Source organism: Carlito syrichta, unplaced genomic scaffold (assembly GCF_000164805.1).
Source record: "Carlito syrichta isolate Samal-C Ts95f unplaced genomic scaffold, Tarsius_syrichta-2.0.1 Scaffold130554, whole genome shotgun sequence".
NCBI classification, from domain to species: domain Eukaryota; kingdom Metazoa; phylum Chordata; class Mammalia; order Primates; family Tarsiidae; genus Carlito; species Carlito syrichta.
In genome coordinates, this window is record NW_007074650.1 from 551,363 (window position 1) to 567,985 (window position 16,623).

Below are 16,623 nucleotides of genomic sequence, written 5' to 3' on the forward strand. Positions count from 1 at the left end.
TGCCATTACATTCCAGCCTGGGCAATACGGAGTGAGACTCCAACTCAAGATAACCCAAAAAACAACAAGTATATTTATAAGCAATAGTTAGACTGTATGTATATATTATTACAGTAGAGAAATAGCTTATGAATGTAATACATGAACTTAATTTTAAAGGTTTTCAAAGCAATGCATAATTAAGTGGACTTGCAAAAACAATATATTTATATAGTATACCAACTCAGAAATACTGCCTATTGTAATGCAAATGCCACTGCCTTCTGCTGTGGGTAGGAATAAAGAGAAATACCTAGATGTCCCTCCTCCCTGCTGGTAGGAAAAAAAACCCCTAAAACTCAAGACTTTGTTTGATTTCTCCTTTGAAAAGCAGAGAGTAATTGAAAATGTTAAATGAAACACTGTCGACTCTAATAACCAGCAACCAAATAAATCTTGAAGACTACTAAGGATTTAGAACATTCCTACAACCCATATGTCATAATCTGAGACATATATAACATTGCCCTGATTTACTGGCTTTATTTATACTTTGCGGTAGTATGCTATCATACAGTAATTGCACTGTACATTTTCAGCAATTCTCTCCTACCATGTCTATTTTCTAATAGCTGATTAGTATCATTCAGAATCGAAACACTGATGAAATGCTTCTGGCTGCTTTCCTACTGCCATATTTCAAAACACCAGGTATATGTAAATGTGTAGGCACATATATTTAACACATATTTATTCAGAACTGGTAATAAAAAATTAAATACATTTGCATTTTTATTATCAGTCCTTTTAAAAAAGTTATTAAGAGTACTTAGAAAAACATATTGCACTAAGAATTCCTATTTGCACTCTTTGCATAAAGGTGTAAATAAAGGCAACTAATAAGCTACCCAGACACCCTTCTGAGCAAGTGGCTAAAAGCCAATCAATATTATGAGTTAATCCTCCCTCGATGCTCATTCAATTAAAGGTGTCAGTAATGCCTCATCTGATGTGGCCTCAATTAAATCCAACTATCTGATGGTGTGAAAACACAGGGGGATACAGCAACAGCAGCAAAACCAGACAAATAGGCAGCCTTCGTGTGCCTGCTAATTACTACACCTGGTGTATATTATGGCTCATGCACTTAACGCAGCACGAGGTGGCTTTAATTTCTGCTATATTCATGCGTGTGTGTGGTGGGGAACATTGATGGTTGATGGGGAAACTCATCTGAATGTGAGTAAAAACAATCAATAAACATGTGGGCCTTTGCTTTTTAAAACCCTACTATCATCAAGTAATTTCTGTCATAGAAAGAATCTTTTATACAGTTAAGGAATTCTGTGAAATTAGGTAAAAATGAGAAATGAGGAGCAGCAACAAGGAAAATATCCTACAAGCTAATTTTAGAGAAGTTCCAGGAAAAGAAAATGAACATCATTTTGAAGTACCAAGTCTTATTTTTCAACTACTTAGCTTTGTAATAATATTTACTAAAGTCAATTTATAAACTCGGAGAAAATCAGAGTACAACATAATCATAAAGCCTCACCAAAAGGAAGTTCATACATATTTCTGAGTTTAACAGCTCCTATTGTAAATATAATTAGGCTTAAATTGATTAACTCCAATGTTTATACCCTTAAAAAAGAATGTCTTGTTTACATAGTGACTCTAGTGAGCCGACTCTTAGCCACATGGCAAGGACAAGCCACTTTCTGCAGTAAGCAGCAGACCCCATGTCCAGCCCTGTCCCCTGCACTCTTAGCACGAGCTGCCCCTGCGGTCGTCCCAGCACACCTGTCCTGACAGGAGCTCCTCAACCGGGCAAGTGGCAGGAAACTCTCTGGGGAACGCCATCATATCCTCTACTAAAAAGTAAGAATTTCTAGAGCACTAGCTATAAGAAAAAACACTCCCCGCCCTACTGGGCTGGATGAGCAGAGCATCTGGTAAACTAGTGACATGGGAGCAAACCCTCTTCTATGCGGGCGCCTGTGAGCTAAGGCTGAGAGGCACAAGTAGGGAACTGTGGGCCAAATTCCATTCAGTATTCCCAGAGTAGGTGTGTGTTTGTTGACAACTCTGGTTCTTTTCCAAAAGCCTTTCTTTCCCATATATCTATGTGAAAAACAAAATACACGATTGTACAAGTCTGAAAGTTGTTCAGGTATTCAAATCAGAGGACACAGATCAGGGAAGGATGGTCTCCAGTCCTCACGTGAGCATATGCCTTCCCAGTCAGTGCACCCTGGAGACAGTCAAGCGGACCTGCCTCAAACAGCCAGGAATCCGATTGCCGTGGAGGAGGGCCGGCAGTGGGAAGCTCCCACGCTGCCCCAGTGACCAAGGCTGTGCAGTGACCCCGGCAGAAAGTCAATGGAGCAGGGAAGGCACTCCCATTAGCCAGCACCAAAGCAGCCTGAGTCTTGATGACAAGCTATTACTAGAAGCCCAAACGTAAATCATTCTTACTATTTTTATGGCATTATCTTCCATTGTTCTTGCTAAATGTTCGCTCTTTGTGTAGTCTTCTCTATCCACTAAAGTCATCCTTTATGGTCATCTAAATCTGATTTCACTCATTTAAGAAAGCTTGGGGAAAAGGTGATGCAAATAATTTTTAGTTGTGGTTTATTATTGTGGCCAATTTACATTAATAGAGAAAGAAAAGGAAAAAAAACCTTAGAAGAAGAAAGAATATGACAAAGAAAAAGGGGAAAAGACACAGAGAAGAAGGTGATGCAGAAAGAGAAAGGAGAAAAGTAAAGGAAAGAAAAGAAAAGAGAGCCCGAGGTCACAGGGCATTGTCTCCCTTTCTTGCTGTCTTGGCTGCTCCTCTCTCCTTCCCAGGATCTGTCAAAATTCTGCCATCATTAAGTTACAATATGAAATTTGGATTTGTTTAAATTGTTCATTATATTTATGGAAACGTTTTATTTTTTGTTTTTATGAGGGGCAATTCAAGGAACTAATAATAACTACAGTCTAGTCCTTAAAAAAATTATGTCCGTCATGCAATTCAATTGGTTACTGTGCCAATTTTTTTTTTCTCATTGAAGAATTTCCCCCCTAAAGTTTCAGGAACTATAAAGGTAGAAGGGCCACATTATTTAGCAGCTTAAGTCTATTTCCCTACCCCTGATTTGGAGCTGGCTTCTGAAGTGCTTTGGCCAACAGGACATGGCATAAGTGATGTGTTAGTTCAAAAGCAAGACTCAAGAAACCTGGCCGCTTCTGTCTCCATTCTCTTGGGACACTGCTCCTATAACAGGAGGGGCCTGGTCTAACTTTCTTGAGGATGAAAGACCACGTGGAAAGAGAAGCCCAGCCACCTCAACCCAAACCCCAGCAGTGTGTGAGTGAGCAAGACAAACCTTCAGAATCATGAGAAAGAAAATAAATCATTGTTTTAAGCCACAAAGCTTGGTGTGGTTTGTTTTACCAAGCTATCGCTTCCAGCCCTGTGGTCCCTGACCTTCAGCAACAATACTCTTTGTGTTAGAATTAGTTTTAAGATTCCTGAACTGAAAAGCATATTGAATGTAAACAATAAAACACAACAGCAAAACTGATCTAGAAACTCACAGAATCAAACCAGAAAACGTATTAACCCTGTATCTGGAGTCCTTTCTCCTGCAGTGAGGATATATGACTAGTATGGACTTTGCAGTTCTGTAACAAAACACAAACTGAGGAAACACTCGAACACTGGAGTGATGTTCACCTTCTCAAAGACTCCAGGAGAGAATGCAATAACATTTGCTAGCCGTTAGCAGGCTAACAAACACGGCAAAGGAAGGACAGGTCCAGATGTGGTGGAGACTCACAAGCACAAGGAAGACCACTGTGAACATCAAGCATATTCTGCAGGAGAGGCAAGAACCAGGGAGTGAAAGCAGCACTTACCACCTGCATGGCAGAGCCTCTGGGAGGATGGGGTTCTATGAGTAGCTGAGAAGGCGTCTGTCCAAAACTTCGGATTTGAGCTTCGACAGCCTGAAAAAGGCACAGGCAAGTTCGAGGGTTAAGAGGTGCTAATTACAGGCAATAGAACCACAACTGTCACCTGAAAATGTCAGTCGTACTCTGGCTCTTTTCAGGTTGAAAATCAAACAGTGTTTTCACAATGAGGCTGAGCACGTGGCAAGGGCATTGAGGGTGAGGTCATCCTTTAGTACCAGGGAAGCTGTTCCTATGAAACTGCAAAACTTTCTCATCTTGCTCAGTGATATGAAACAGAAACCAGCTATCATGATCAGAAATGGTCTTTTTTGGCTTCATCTCTGTTTTCTTGCATTTGGTTTTCCTGCTTGCATCATTCCCGATGACAAAAAGCTAATCTTTTACAGGTATAGAGAAAAACTATTGCTTCTTTGATTCTAGGCCCCATTTCATTCTGGGAAGTAGAAAGGAGGAAAAAAGAAACATAGCACCTGTGAAAATGGCTTGATGCTATATTAATTTTGCCATAGGAAGAACATTATTATTGACAGTCCCTTTGAAGTTAGATAACAAAATAACAAAGTAAAGGCCATATGCTGCGTCTAAGCACGAGACAGTTAAACTAGGGACCAACTAAACATAAGAAACATGTGTATGTGTGCCCTTTTGAAAAGATGTGTTCGTGTTCCTTTTGCAAGGCACACTCCCACTATGGCTCTTGCTACAAACCTAGCACAGATGCCCACTTCCCAATCACCAACAACTCCCTCAGCATGGGAAACTACTAACTGCCAGGTGCTATTACTGTCTATACTTGTTTGATTTACTTGTTTATGTCTGTCTCCTCTCACACAAATATAAGGATCACAAAAGCAAGGGCCTTAAGGATCTTCACTTCAGATCCCTAGACTGGCTAAATGAATAAATGCTGAAGGATGAATGAGGGGAGAGAAAGAGGCAAAGCTATTCGAATGCTTCTTCAGCACTCCCTCGACAGTCAGTATTCTTAACTCCCAGGTTAAATGGTGAAGAAAAGCCCTGGAATTCAAGCGCATATACGTTTGCCAATTTTTTTTAACCTCTAAGAAAATAGGTCTTCAATTTTTATATGCTATGCAGGACCTTCACAGTATAGGCAATTAATAAGTCATAAACAAGAAAATATAATCATTATCCAGTAATAATTTCCTTTTTTATTTGCTGAGGATACCACTAACAGTCTTTCACAAGGACCTCTGTAAAGAAACAATGATAGCATTTATTCAGGTATGCATTCAATGATCATGAACTATGTACACAGCACTATCTTAGTATCTCTGCCCTTGAAGAATGCATTTCTGATATAGGAAGCAAGGCAAATGTACTTGGAAGGTTGAATAACAGTTTGATGCAATCTATCAGATAAGTTTCAGAAATATCTTGTGCTTTATGAACTACAGAATCTACAGCAAGTTACTTCTCCACATTTCATTTTCTCTCCTGTAAAATGTGGATAATAATAGTCCCTACTTCTTAGTGTTATTTCAAGGATAAAATTATATGTATGTAAAAACATAGCAAAATGCTTTGCATAGATCACACCCTCAATATGCAGTCCACAAAAATTAATTCAGGACTGTTAACAACAACAAATATTTATTTAGTAGTCACTATTTGCCAGGAACTTTTCTAAGTGATTTACTGTCTTATTACAATATCCTTTAATCTTTCAAGTTTATATCCATTATAGCTAAAAGGAATAATGCACCAAGAACTTAAATATCTTGCCCAAGATTACACGGTAATTAAGCAGCAGGTTCAAAATCTGCACCCCAGCAGCTAGACTCGAGAGCTCATACTCTTAACCATTAAGCCATTCTGCCTCCTTATCTGTTAGTTATTCTGCCAGGCACTAGAGAGGATTGAACATAAGAACATCAAGTCCACCAAATCTTCACTGGAGGAGTAAAACATTTGCAGGGCACTGCTGAGGACCACAGTGTCTACCTGCAGCTCCATGTGTGTCAACCTGAGCACCAGACATTTTAACTATGTAAACTCTGAAGGTCTCAGGGCTGCTCATGAACTAACATTTGGTCTGCGGTGCCCTGTGACTATTCAGCTTAGGTGCTGTATCAGCTTTGCTTGTGTTTAGGTTTTAGTTTTAAGTTTGATTTATGTATAATGTCTTCTCTATTCACCAGTGGGATAGCTTAGAACTTGGTATCTAGGAATAAGTGTAAAACATAAAAAAAACTTCTATTGGAATAAAAAGAATGAGCACAAGAAAAACACAAGTTTACAAACTAATGAATGAATTAATAAAGTATATTATGTCATCCTCACCCTCATTATTACAATGAACAAAGTATATTCAGACACAAGTAGTACAGAGCGGTATGATTGGACAATGGCAGATTGTAAATAGTGGGAGATAAGGCTGGCCCTAGACTAGTATTAAGAAGTCAACAGGCAGTGAGAAAGGGGATGAGGATCATTTTCAGTACAGTATCTAAAATATTTTTGATAGAGCAAAATTAATTTGATTAAATATTAAGGACAATCTTGAGGATAAAAAGGCAATCTGAAGCCTAAAGGTAGTCACAAAGAAGGAGGCACTGTTATTTTAGGCTACGTGGATTTATGGACTGAGTGTATGAATGAGAGCCTAAGCCTCTTTGAAGAACAGCTACACTTACCCTTGATTGCTGCCTTCTATGGTCCCTGCCCAGCAGCCCACATGCCTTTCCCCCCATTAGTAAGGGAGGGGAGGTGGTGGAGAAGAAACTACTTCAGCACTCAGCCTAAAGTGTCAGATGGCTCACAGTGCTAATCCTGGCTCTGCCACTTACCTGCTGTTTGACTTGGGGCAAGCACCTCATTTCTGTTTTCCAATTATAAAATGAAGATAATAAGCCGGGCTCGGTGGCTTATTCTGAGCCTTTGGGAGGCTGAGGCGAGTGGATTGCCTGAGCCCGCGGGTTTGAGACCCGCCTGGGCAGCGAGACCTCATCTCTACAATAAATCAAAAAAATCAGCTGGGCGTGGTAGCACATGCCTGTGATTCCAGCTACTCGGAAGGCTGAGGTGGAAGGATCACCGGAGCCCAGCAGGTCGAGGCTGCAGTGGCCGGGAGCGGCCACTGCACTCCAGTCTGGGCGACAGAGTGAGACTCCGACTCAAAAATAAATAAATAAATAAAAATAAAAAATAAAATAAAATGAAGATAATATACCTAGCTCATAGACTTGTTTGGAAAATGAAGTAAGATAATTGTATATAAAGTGCACAGCACAGTATCTAGCACACACAAAGCACCGCATTCAATGCTGCGTTATTATTAGGTATGAGACTCGGTGTGATCCCCATTTCACACAGCTAAAATAGGGAAGGAAGAGATGCTTTGGGAGTTTATGCAGGAAGAGAATGATAAACACATTATTTTAGGAAACTGAAATCTGGCTCAGGATTTCAAAATGTACTACAGGGCTAAGAGCCCAGAGACAGAGAGATCTCTTTGGAGGTTCTGAGAGCAGTCCAAAATATAAGGAATTGTACACCTCAACTCTGTGGAAGTTATGCTAACAGAAAGAAAGAGGTGAATGTGTGACCCATGGCCAAATGAAAAAATCAATAGATCTTAGCTGAGCAATGAAGACAAAAGAGAAAAGACAAAACTAATTCCTTTTTTTTTTTTTTTAACTTGCATGTCTCAGAGACTAGTAAAACTATAAGCAGAAATAAGAGTTTCCATTAGGGTGACTCAGTTTGGCAGGAGAAAGACATTACATTTTATGTTGCAAACATGAAATCTAAAGTAATAGTGATAGCCACTTATGTAGGTCAAGATGTCCAATGAGCAAAAGAAGGCCCAAGACTGGCTCTGGCATGAGAGATCAGAGGTGTTGATTTGGGCATCATTCATACACAAGAGAAATGTTTTCATTTTTAAAAAAAATCTCTCCTTCTTGCTGGGGGTGTGTGTGTGTGTGTGTGTGTGTGTGTGTGTGTGTACACGCGCAGAAATGGCTTCCTGTTTAAAATGAAATATGTGAATCTTCAATAAGAATATAAGCACATGGAACTAGGGTTATTCCCCTTTGTTTTCAAGTTCCACCTTGTTGGTGTAATATTTCCCAAATCTTTTTTTTTTTTGAGATGGAGTCTCACTCTGTTGCCCAGACTGGAGTGCAATGGCTGCTCCCGGCCACCGCAGCCTCGACCTGCTGGTCATTTTTATTATGAAATGGTATAATGAATATCCATATACCCATCAGCTTATTTCAATAATTATTAAGATATATGGCTTTAAGGCATCATAAAGGGGGCCCAGTCGACAATGTGTTAGATTCAATGAAAAATAAGAGTTTCTGACTTTAAGCAATTTATTTTTAAAAATTCTAATGCAAGACTACACTGAGAATGAAAGTATCTTACAGCTGGCAGCCTTCCTATTTCTTCTGAGGGGTTGAACACATCCAGACTTGCAAGGAAAGGTTCAATCCTTAAGTTGCAACTTTTGATTGTGTAACTTCTCTAATCAAAGTCCTTTCATTCTGAATCCTTAACATGGGTAGCAGCATAGTACAGGGTTAAGTATGCAGGCACCGGAATCAGACAGTCTCATTTCAAATCTTAGCACTATCACATATTAGCTCAATCACTTTAATTAAGTTACTTCACCATCTGTGCCTTAATTTCCTCATCTAAGAATTGTGATAATAATTGTCAGCATTGTACTAGGTTGTTGTGAGGGTTACATGAGATAATATAAAGTACTTAGAACAGTTCTTACTTCACAGAATGAACTATCACTAAGTGTGTGATGTTATTACAGCATATGTGAAGACAGTGCCTGGCCAGGGTTAAGTAAGCACTCAATAAATGTTGCCAACTACTTATCATTAACATTAATAATAAGAATAATCTAGTTCCTACCACTGTCCATCTCACACTCTATATAATGTGACATTTAGTGTGTTATATTGCTTTTAAATCTTTGTATATATTTTCTTTTCCTATTTTTTCTATTCCCCTTCTCTGTGTGGTTTTCACCTTCTCATTCTTGAAGGTTTCGCTCAGGCATCTCTGGCTTCTGGGTATCTTTCTTGACCTCACCCAGACTGTGGCTGTCCCTCCCTTTTTGCTCTTGGAGTAACATGCACAAACCTCTACTACCTATTTATTTAATATTCTAATTACTGTCTTAATTTAATTCCTATCTTATGGGTTAGGTTGTAAGTCTCCTTAAAATCAGAGATTGTCAAGTATTTTGATGCTTCTAGGGCTTGGCACATAGTAGGCACTCAATAAACACTGACTGACTGAATGGCTATGCAAGTCAACTTAATTCAGCAAGGATGCAGCTAAGAGATACACTACCACCATAATTGCTGAGCAGCTTAGTATTGAATAAAATATTCTGTTAAACATTTCTATGAAAAAACTCACTTTATTATTTAACAGTCTTATTCATCAATTCCCAATTATTTCTGTAAATAGCCTGTTACTACTTTCTATAATAAAACCTGAATTCAGCAGGCAACATTCCAGATGTTGAAATATATAGCAATAAAAAAGACTATACAAATATTTCAAGACATTCCAGTAAAACCACATATTTGTATTTTATAAACAGCATCTCTAATATTACCTTGAGAATTTATTAATGGATTTTCAAATGGAAATATTATGAAGAGATTTTCAACAAGCTGTGCATTCTATTGTTTTTTTGTGCCCACTATTGCATACTTGCATGATTTTATAACTATATATAGAAAAAGAAACAATATATGTAAAGAGAATACAGATATACATACAACAGAGAATGAAAGGAAGAAAGAAATAAAATTAAAGGAAAGTAGATTTGGCTTAGTGACAACATAATATTTGGCTTCAACTTAACAAGGACTATTTTAGTCTCTCGGAACTGGCTTTTTTATCTAACTGAGGAAAAAAGTTAACTCAGTACAGCACTTAGTAACCAACAATAAATGTTGTAAAATTTTATTTAAGATGTAGGTTGGGGGAGAAATAACATAAACATATGGATGCAATTAATATGTACACTGCTTTTTTTTAACACACAACTCCGAAATTGCACTTTATTCCTTAAATATATACATCTAAAAGCACTATATAATTGGAATAGGGAATTAGAAACAAAATAATTTATGTAGAAAATATATGCCATTTATTAATACATTAAAATTTTCTGACATTACCAAAATTAAATCCTAGAAAGTTGTCTTAAGATTCTAGTCTACCTCTTTACCAAGATGCGTTGAAGAATTCAAACAAGACTCCATAGTTTCAATTTAATTTTTTTCAATATTTAAAAAGAGTCACATTAAGACCATCTGGTGATTTCTACTGTGTTACATATCAAGTCATGACTTTTCCTCTTTCCAAGATACTTGGACTTCAACTGGAGAACAACTTGCTGGATGTTTGACAGGTTTCCACTCAAAGCTTACTGTTCAGCTGATGAGCCTCAGTGTTCTTTGGAGCCACTGTTCAGACTGAGGTTTGCTATCAGCAAGTTTAAAAAGCAGACTAATGAAATGACTGCTTAATCATCCTACGTTGACGTTTGTATTTTAATTCCTAAAAGACAAAGATTCTGATAGTATCATAACTGCTAAGGCCAAAAGACAACCCATAACAAGTAAATGTACCCGATAAAAATGGGATGAAAATCCCCAAAGAGAAAATTATCTATGTCATACATATGGTCTTATTTGGATAACACCTCCAGCTGGTTTTGTTTTGTTGTTTTTTTTTTAAGGCAAAGCATCATTTAGAAACATTTAGAAACCAGACTCCCTCTTAGCCTCAGGAAAGAAATAGTTACTTTTTAATTGTCAGTGCAATTCATTCATAAAATTAAAAAATGAACCTAACTCAAATTATTTAAAAGGAATCTTTTAAGATTGAAATGTAAATATTTAAAGTACCCTAGAAATAAAAAATACACAATTCAAACTATAACTTTAATGTAAAATATAAATAGCCTTTCAGGAAAAGATGCAATGGATATACCAGGATACGGAATCTTTAAAACTCAATCAAATAAATGTTCAAAATACAGACCAGAGGATAATTAATCAATAAATTATACAAGATAATCCACATTGAAGAGGCATGTGGTGAATAAATGAGATTCAACAGAAATGATTCTATGTAAATTTGGCTTGAAAGACTTCATTTGTTTTTCTAATTTTAAAAAATTAGACAAAGAGAAAACTAATAATTTATATGAGTCAACTTTTTATGTTGTCAAGTAAAGATTGAGCTATTGATTCCACTTCTATACATTTTCATAAGGACTCAGATGAATGCAAAAAGATGTAGGTACAAAAACAGTTATTACAGCAGTCTCTATGACAGTAAAACTTTGGAGAAAAATACTTAAATTATGATAATGGAATACCGTGCGGACATTAAAATGAGCAAGCTGAAGTGAATGTACTTGACAACAAAATTAGTCTATATTTAGGAAAGAAACATTTTTAATTTCCAAAGTATTCAGAATGTTTATTTTGTATATAATAGTATATATAAACCACATTAAGTGAAAGAAAGTATATAAATATACACACATATAACACACATTTATACTTACATGTGTCATATGAGTACACATAAACACTGCATGTAAAATGTGCAAAGGTATGTACCAAACTATTATCAGCTATTTTCTCTGGTGGAAGAAGGATAACAAGATTGGCAGAATTAAAATTTATACTTTCCTCACTTTTGTGCCATTTTACATCTTACACAAAGCATATATTACTTTTGAAAAAATAACAAAAAATTTTCCATTTTGAAAAAAATCTAAAAATATGTTCAAATACCCCTAAAAAATTCTGCAAATATTTGGTGTAACTTTATGATGTTTAATTTGCCCATTAACATAATACCCAAACATATTTTTTCACCATCTAAGAACAACTCCAGTTGATAAACTGGTCAAAAACTGTTAAATCAACGACTTTGCTACAAAGTTAATTTTGTTATACTTAGCTTACTTCCCAACTTATTTCTGACTACAAGGATCTCTTAGTTTTAACAATATTTTACTATCATTTAGTATTAATTAAACATAAATTTGTTTAAGTAAATAATATATTTCCTTCCAAAAGGCACTCAAAATGCATCATGTGACTGGAAGCATATATGTATTATGACAGTGCATAGTACATACAAGAGTAGCTTTCTAAATAAAGTAAAACATATTAAAAAATCAGAATACAGTCATAGAAGTCAGGAGAGAAGGAAAATTAGGGAGAGAAAGGAGTATTTTTACCGACACATATACTAAAATAACATTATAAAAATTACTAAGGTAAAACAGGAGGTAATTATAATTTGAGAAAATATGCGTAGATTTTCCCATTAGTGCCTTGTGACTGAGTCTGTACATTCCAGGCACATTAAACTGAGGCCCAGCCCAGCCTCACTACAATCTCCAGTTCTTGTAACTGTCCATCTACTACAGCATAATCCCAGCTGCCAATCTGAAAGAAACCAGCTAGTCAGAGCAGACACAACCAACAGAAACAAACGTCACTCAATAATGTTCAGCAGCACTGTGCTCATGGATAATTTCAAACAGTATCTCTGTCTAGAACATTGATGTGCTCATTCAAAACACCTCCATCTCTGGCTACTGGAAATGAGTAGATAAAGCAGCCTGCCTAGAAAATTAAGTGGAAAGTCTACAAAGAGGTTGACAATGCTAAGAAGCAAATGTAGAGAAAACAGTACGTTCTTAAAAAAACAAAACAAAACAAAAAAAACCAAACACACAACTGGAGAGCTAATTTTTGCATTCACAAGGTTAAATTATTTTTCAAAACTAGACAAATATGCTTAAACTATATCATGAGAAGCAGCAGTCATTGGTCATTCATTTGGTAACAACCACCCAGTCTATTTTCTCAAAGTTACTTGTGAGCATCAACTGTGAAAGAACGCTGAAATGAGACACAGTGAGGAATAAGATGACATGCTCCCTAACTTTAAGGAACTTGGAGCCTGAAAGACCACACACACACACACACACACACACACACACACACACACACACACAACATTCCAACTATGTTAGAACATAGTTTAATTTCCTGAATATTTTAAGAATTTGTATTTGACTCAAGTGTTTCCCAAATACTAATAAAATTTCAGCTGCTTCTTTGCACCAATAATGAGAACTAAGGGCAGTGATTAAATTCTAAGCAAACTTCTTCATCTTTGTTAGAAATAAATCAAAGTTATTATTCTGCACATTTAGAAATCTTTTCAAACTTTTAAATAATTTTATATAAGTATATTTCAAGTCCATGCATTTAAAAAATCTTAACTTTTCCAGAAATGTATATTCAGTTTAAAAACTAGAGAACAAAATTCAGTCACTTTCTACTATACTTCATTCCGGATTTAAAGTGAACATTGTACCTGAGGAAACCAGGGATTTGACTGGTCATCAGCATAACACAATGGCTAGGGACTTCTTCAGCAGTTGGTAGGTGTAAAAAATCTTAAAAGTAGTAGTATTTTGCCTTATGGCCTTGGATGTATACTACAGCTACACGTAACTTAACTATTATGTGTGCGGTAGGCAAAACGAGCAAAATACTAAGATTAGTTTTACTGACAACTTTGATGCTCATTTGGCTGAAAAAGAGAAACTGTCTGATTATTGTGGTTTTGATATGAGAGTCTAGCATAATTTGATAGTATTTTTTAATGTAGGTTTTCAATTAAAATTTGACTAATCCTTACCGTTTATTTGGTTTTTCCTTGTATAGTTCCTGTCCTGCACTGTGTCAAATATGCCATCTGTGTAACACACTTCTGACCAGAGAAGTTTCAGGATTATTTCTATAGTACTTTGACTTGTGGCTGCAAAAAATCTTAACTTACTATATTCAACTTCTAATGCACTAGATTGTTTCAAACAAGCTGTCTTACTGAAATCTCACTACAGTCACAACAAAGATCCAGCCCCACCTGCTTAAAACAGGCTTACAGACCACTCCCCCAACTATTTAACAAATGTTAACGATGCTATAAATACTAATTGTGTTTATGCTTTCTGAAAGATTCACTGCAGCCAATGTTCTGCAGCAGTGTTGGAGCTGAAATGAGCTGTTGACTCCCACCCTGAGAGTGATGGAATTCTAAGCCAAAAATGCTTTTCCAGGGATAAGATATCTGATTTGCTACTGCTGTCATGAAACCGGGGTCATGTAAACTTAAACACTGCTGCTGCTTCTTTTGGAAAACAGACCTTCTCAGAGTGATTACGCATTGCTTAAACAGCACTTGGAGGGATAAATTTGGAAGAGGGAAAACCAACCACTGATACAAAACACAACTTAGGGAAAATGTTCAGGTTTTACTTTCATGTTATGAGACAATGTACATAGTAATTTTTCAAATTGAGCAATAGCATGGCTTTCCCTCCCATTTTCTTTTCCATCTATGTAAATAGAGCTGAGTTCAATTTTCAAAACAAAATGAAAATCTTTAACTTCTGAACTCACATAAACATAAAATAACAATGTACTTGCAATGAAGATGATACTTTTAGAGGAAATGCAGCAAGCACTTATGGCAAAGTGCAAGATGGAAAAGCACAGGTAATATTGTTCATATTGAGGGAGTTTCACAGCAACATCACTACAGTATATCTTTCAGTCTTTGAACCTCATCCCTTCTCCCAACCTCCAGGCATACCCCAGGACCAGCCCTGGCACGTCCTACACAACTGCTGCTCCAGTCTCTGCTCTGCTTGTGTTTTTCCTTCTATCAAAATCTACTGTCCAGTCCTGCTCACAGATAGCTGAGAGACTAGAAAGGATTGTTTTTTAAAAAAGACTTCAGGTTGGGTACGGTGGCTCACGCCTTTAATTCCAGCACTTTGGGAGGCTAATGCAAGAGAATTGCTTGAGCCTAGGAGTTCGAGATCAGCCCCGGCAACTCAGCAAGACCTTTTCTCTACAAAAAAATCAAAATGTTAGTTGAGTGTGGTGGTGTACACCTTTAGTCTCAGCTTCTTGAGAGGCTGAGGTGGGAGGATCGCTTAAACCCTGGAGTTGGAGGTTGAAGTGAGCCATGATTGTGCCATTAGACTCCAGCATGGGTGACACAGTGAGACCCTAATGGGGGAATGTCAAGCATTAGTAAGGGTGATGACATCTGTAGCAGCAACATATACAATGGGTGGCAAAAAAAAATGTTATCTATGTATTACTTTTTGAAGTTGAATTAAATTACGGTAGCAAGTATGACATTTGCTCAACTGTGCTTCTGTCATTTACTTTGATTGTCCTGCCTGTTGCATGGTGATGCTAGCATTCATTTGATTAACACTATCTTCTGAGCGAGTGTCATACTTAAAATGTGTATACATTTTGGGGACACACCCTGTGTGAGAGTGCGTGTCACATTAAATAGAAACCATTATAGCTTGGCATTTGTATGTGACTCCGGCATTAGTCAATAAAGTCCAAATTTGAAGATGAGGGCTTTCCGTTTTTCACCTACTTTTGTACTATTTGAACTTTTTATAGTTAACATGCATTACTTTGATAAATAAATTTCTAAAGCCCTTTGCATAATTATCTAATTACACACACACCAATATGCAGTGAACCCAGAGTTCTACAATTCATGAACCTTAGACCAAATATCTTCTTGCTTTTAGATAATGATGACAAGAACTACAATTGACAGTGAAATATCTAAGGTATTTCTCCTAAAAGCAGAGGTACTCTTTCTGTTCCCCCTGAATTATGATGGGAAAAATAAACTCAAACTGCTAAAAAGTAGGAAAAATGTCATACAGCTCAGTAGGTTAAAGACAAAAAGCTAAAATACCGAGGTGCTCTGATTTGAGTGAGATGAAAGTTAAGAGACTGTAAATTCCTTGATCCCTGTCAAAGTTTTACAAAGATCTTTATACAGAGCCACACCACCCTAGCAACACTGAGTGTTGAAAAGAAGGCCCCAAATTAGAAAGACCACCAAGTTGCCAAAAACAAAGTATCCATATCCTCATATTAAAATATACTGCTGGCCGGGCTCGGTGACTCAGCCTGTAATCCCAACACTTTGGGAGACCGGGTTCAAGACCTGCCTGGGCAACTTGGTGAGACCTCATCTCCACTGTAAATCAAAAATAGCCGGTCGTGGTAGCGCGCATCTGTAATTCCAGCTACTTGGAAGGCTGAGGCGGAAGGATTGCCGGAGCTCAGCAGGTCGAGGCTGCAGTGGCCGGGAGCGGCCATTGCACTCCAGTCTGGGTGACAGAGTGAGACTCCAACTCAAAAAAATAAAATAAAATAAAATTAAAAAATAAAAAATAAAATATACTGCTTGTTCAGATTTTCAAGCAGAAGCTTTTTACCCCCCAAAAGAGAAAAGAAGAGCAGTGGTTGGCTCCCTCCCCGATTTTAAATAGATACAATTTTCAGAATACAGAAAGAGGCAAATAAAAGAATTTCATGATCTCATTAATCAAAGATAATGACCATAAACATTTTGGGGTCCATAGTTCCAGACTTGCCCTTAGGCATTTGTATCGTATATGTTATGGAACATAACATATACGATACAAATGTTTTTTTGTTTGTTTGGAGTTTTTTTTGAGTCAAAGTCCCACTCTGTCACCCAGGCTGGAGTTTAGTGGGATGCTCACAGCCACTGCAG

At 37.1% G+C, this 16,623-nt stretch overlaps 1 protein-coding gene across 2 annotated transcripts in view; it reads right to left on the minus strand.

The window, feature by feature from the left end:
* The window catches only part of LRBA (LPS responsive beige-like anchor protein), a 216,927-nt gene that overhangs the window by 50,733 nt on the left and 149,571 nt on the right, over window positions 1–16,623 (minus strand). For both annotated transcript variants that reach the window (XM_021708074.1, XM_021708075.1), the window contains exon 7: window positions 3,892–3,981. In XM_021708074.1, the coding sequence (XP_021563749.1) occupies window positions 3,892–3,981 (90 nt within the window). The remainder of the gene's footprint in view (window positions 1–3,891; window positions 3,982–16,623) is intronic.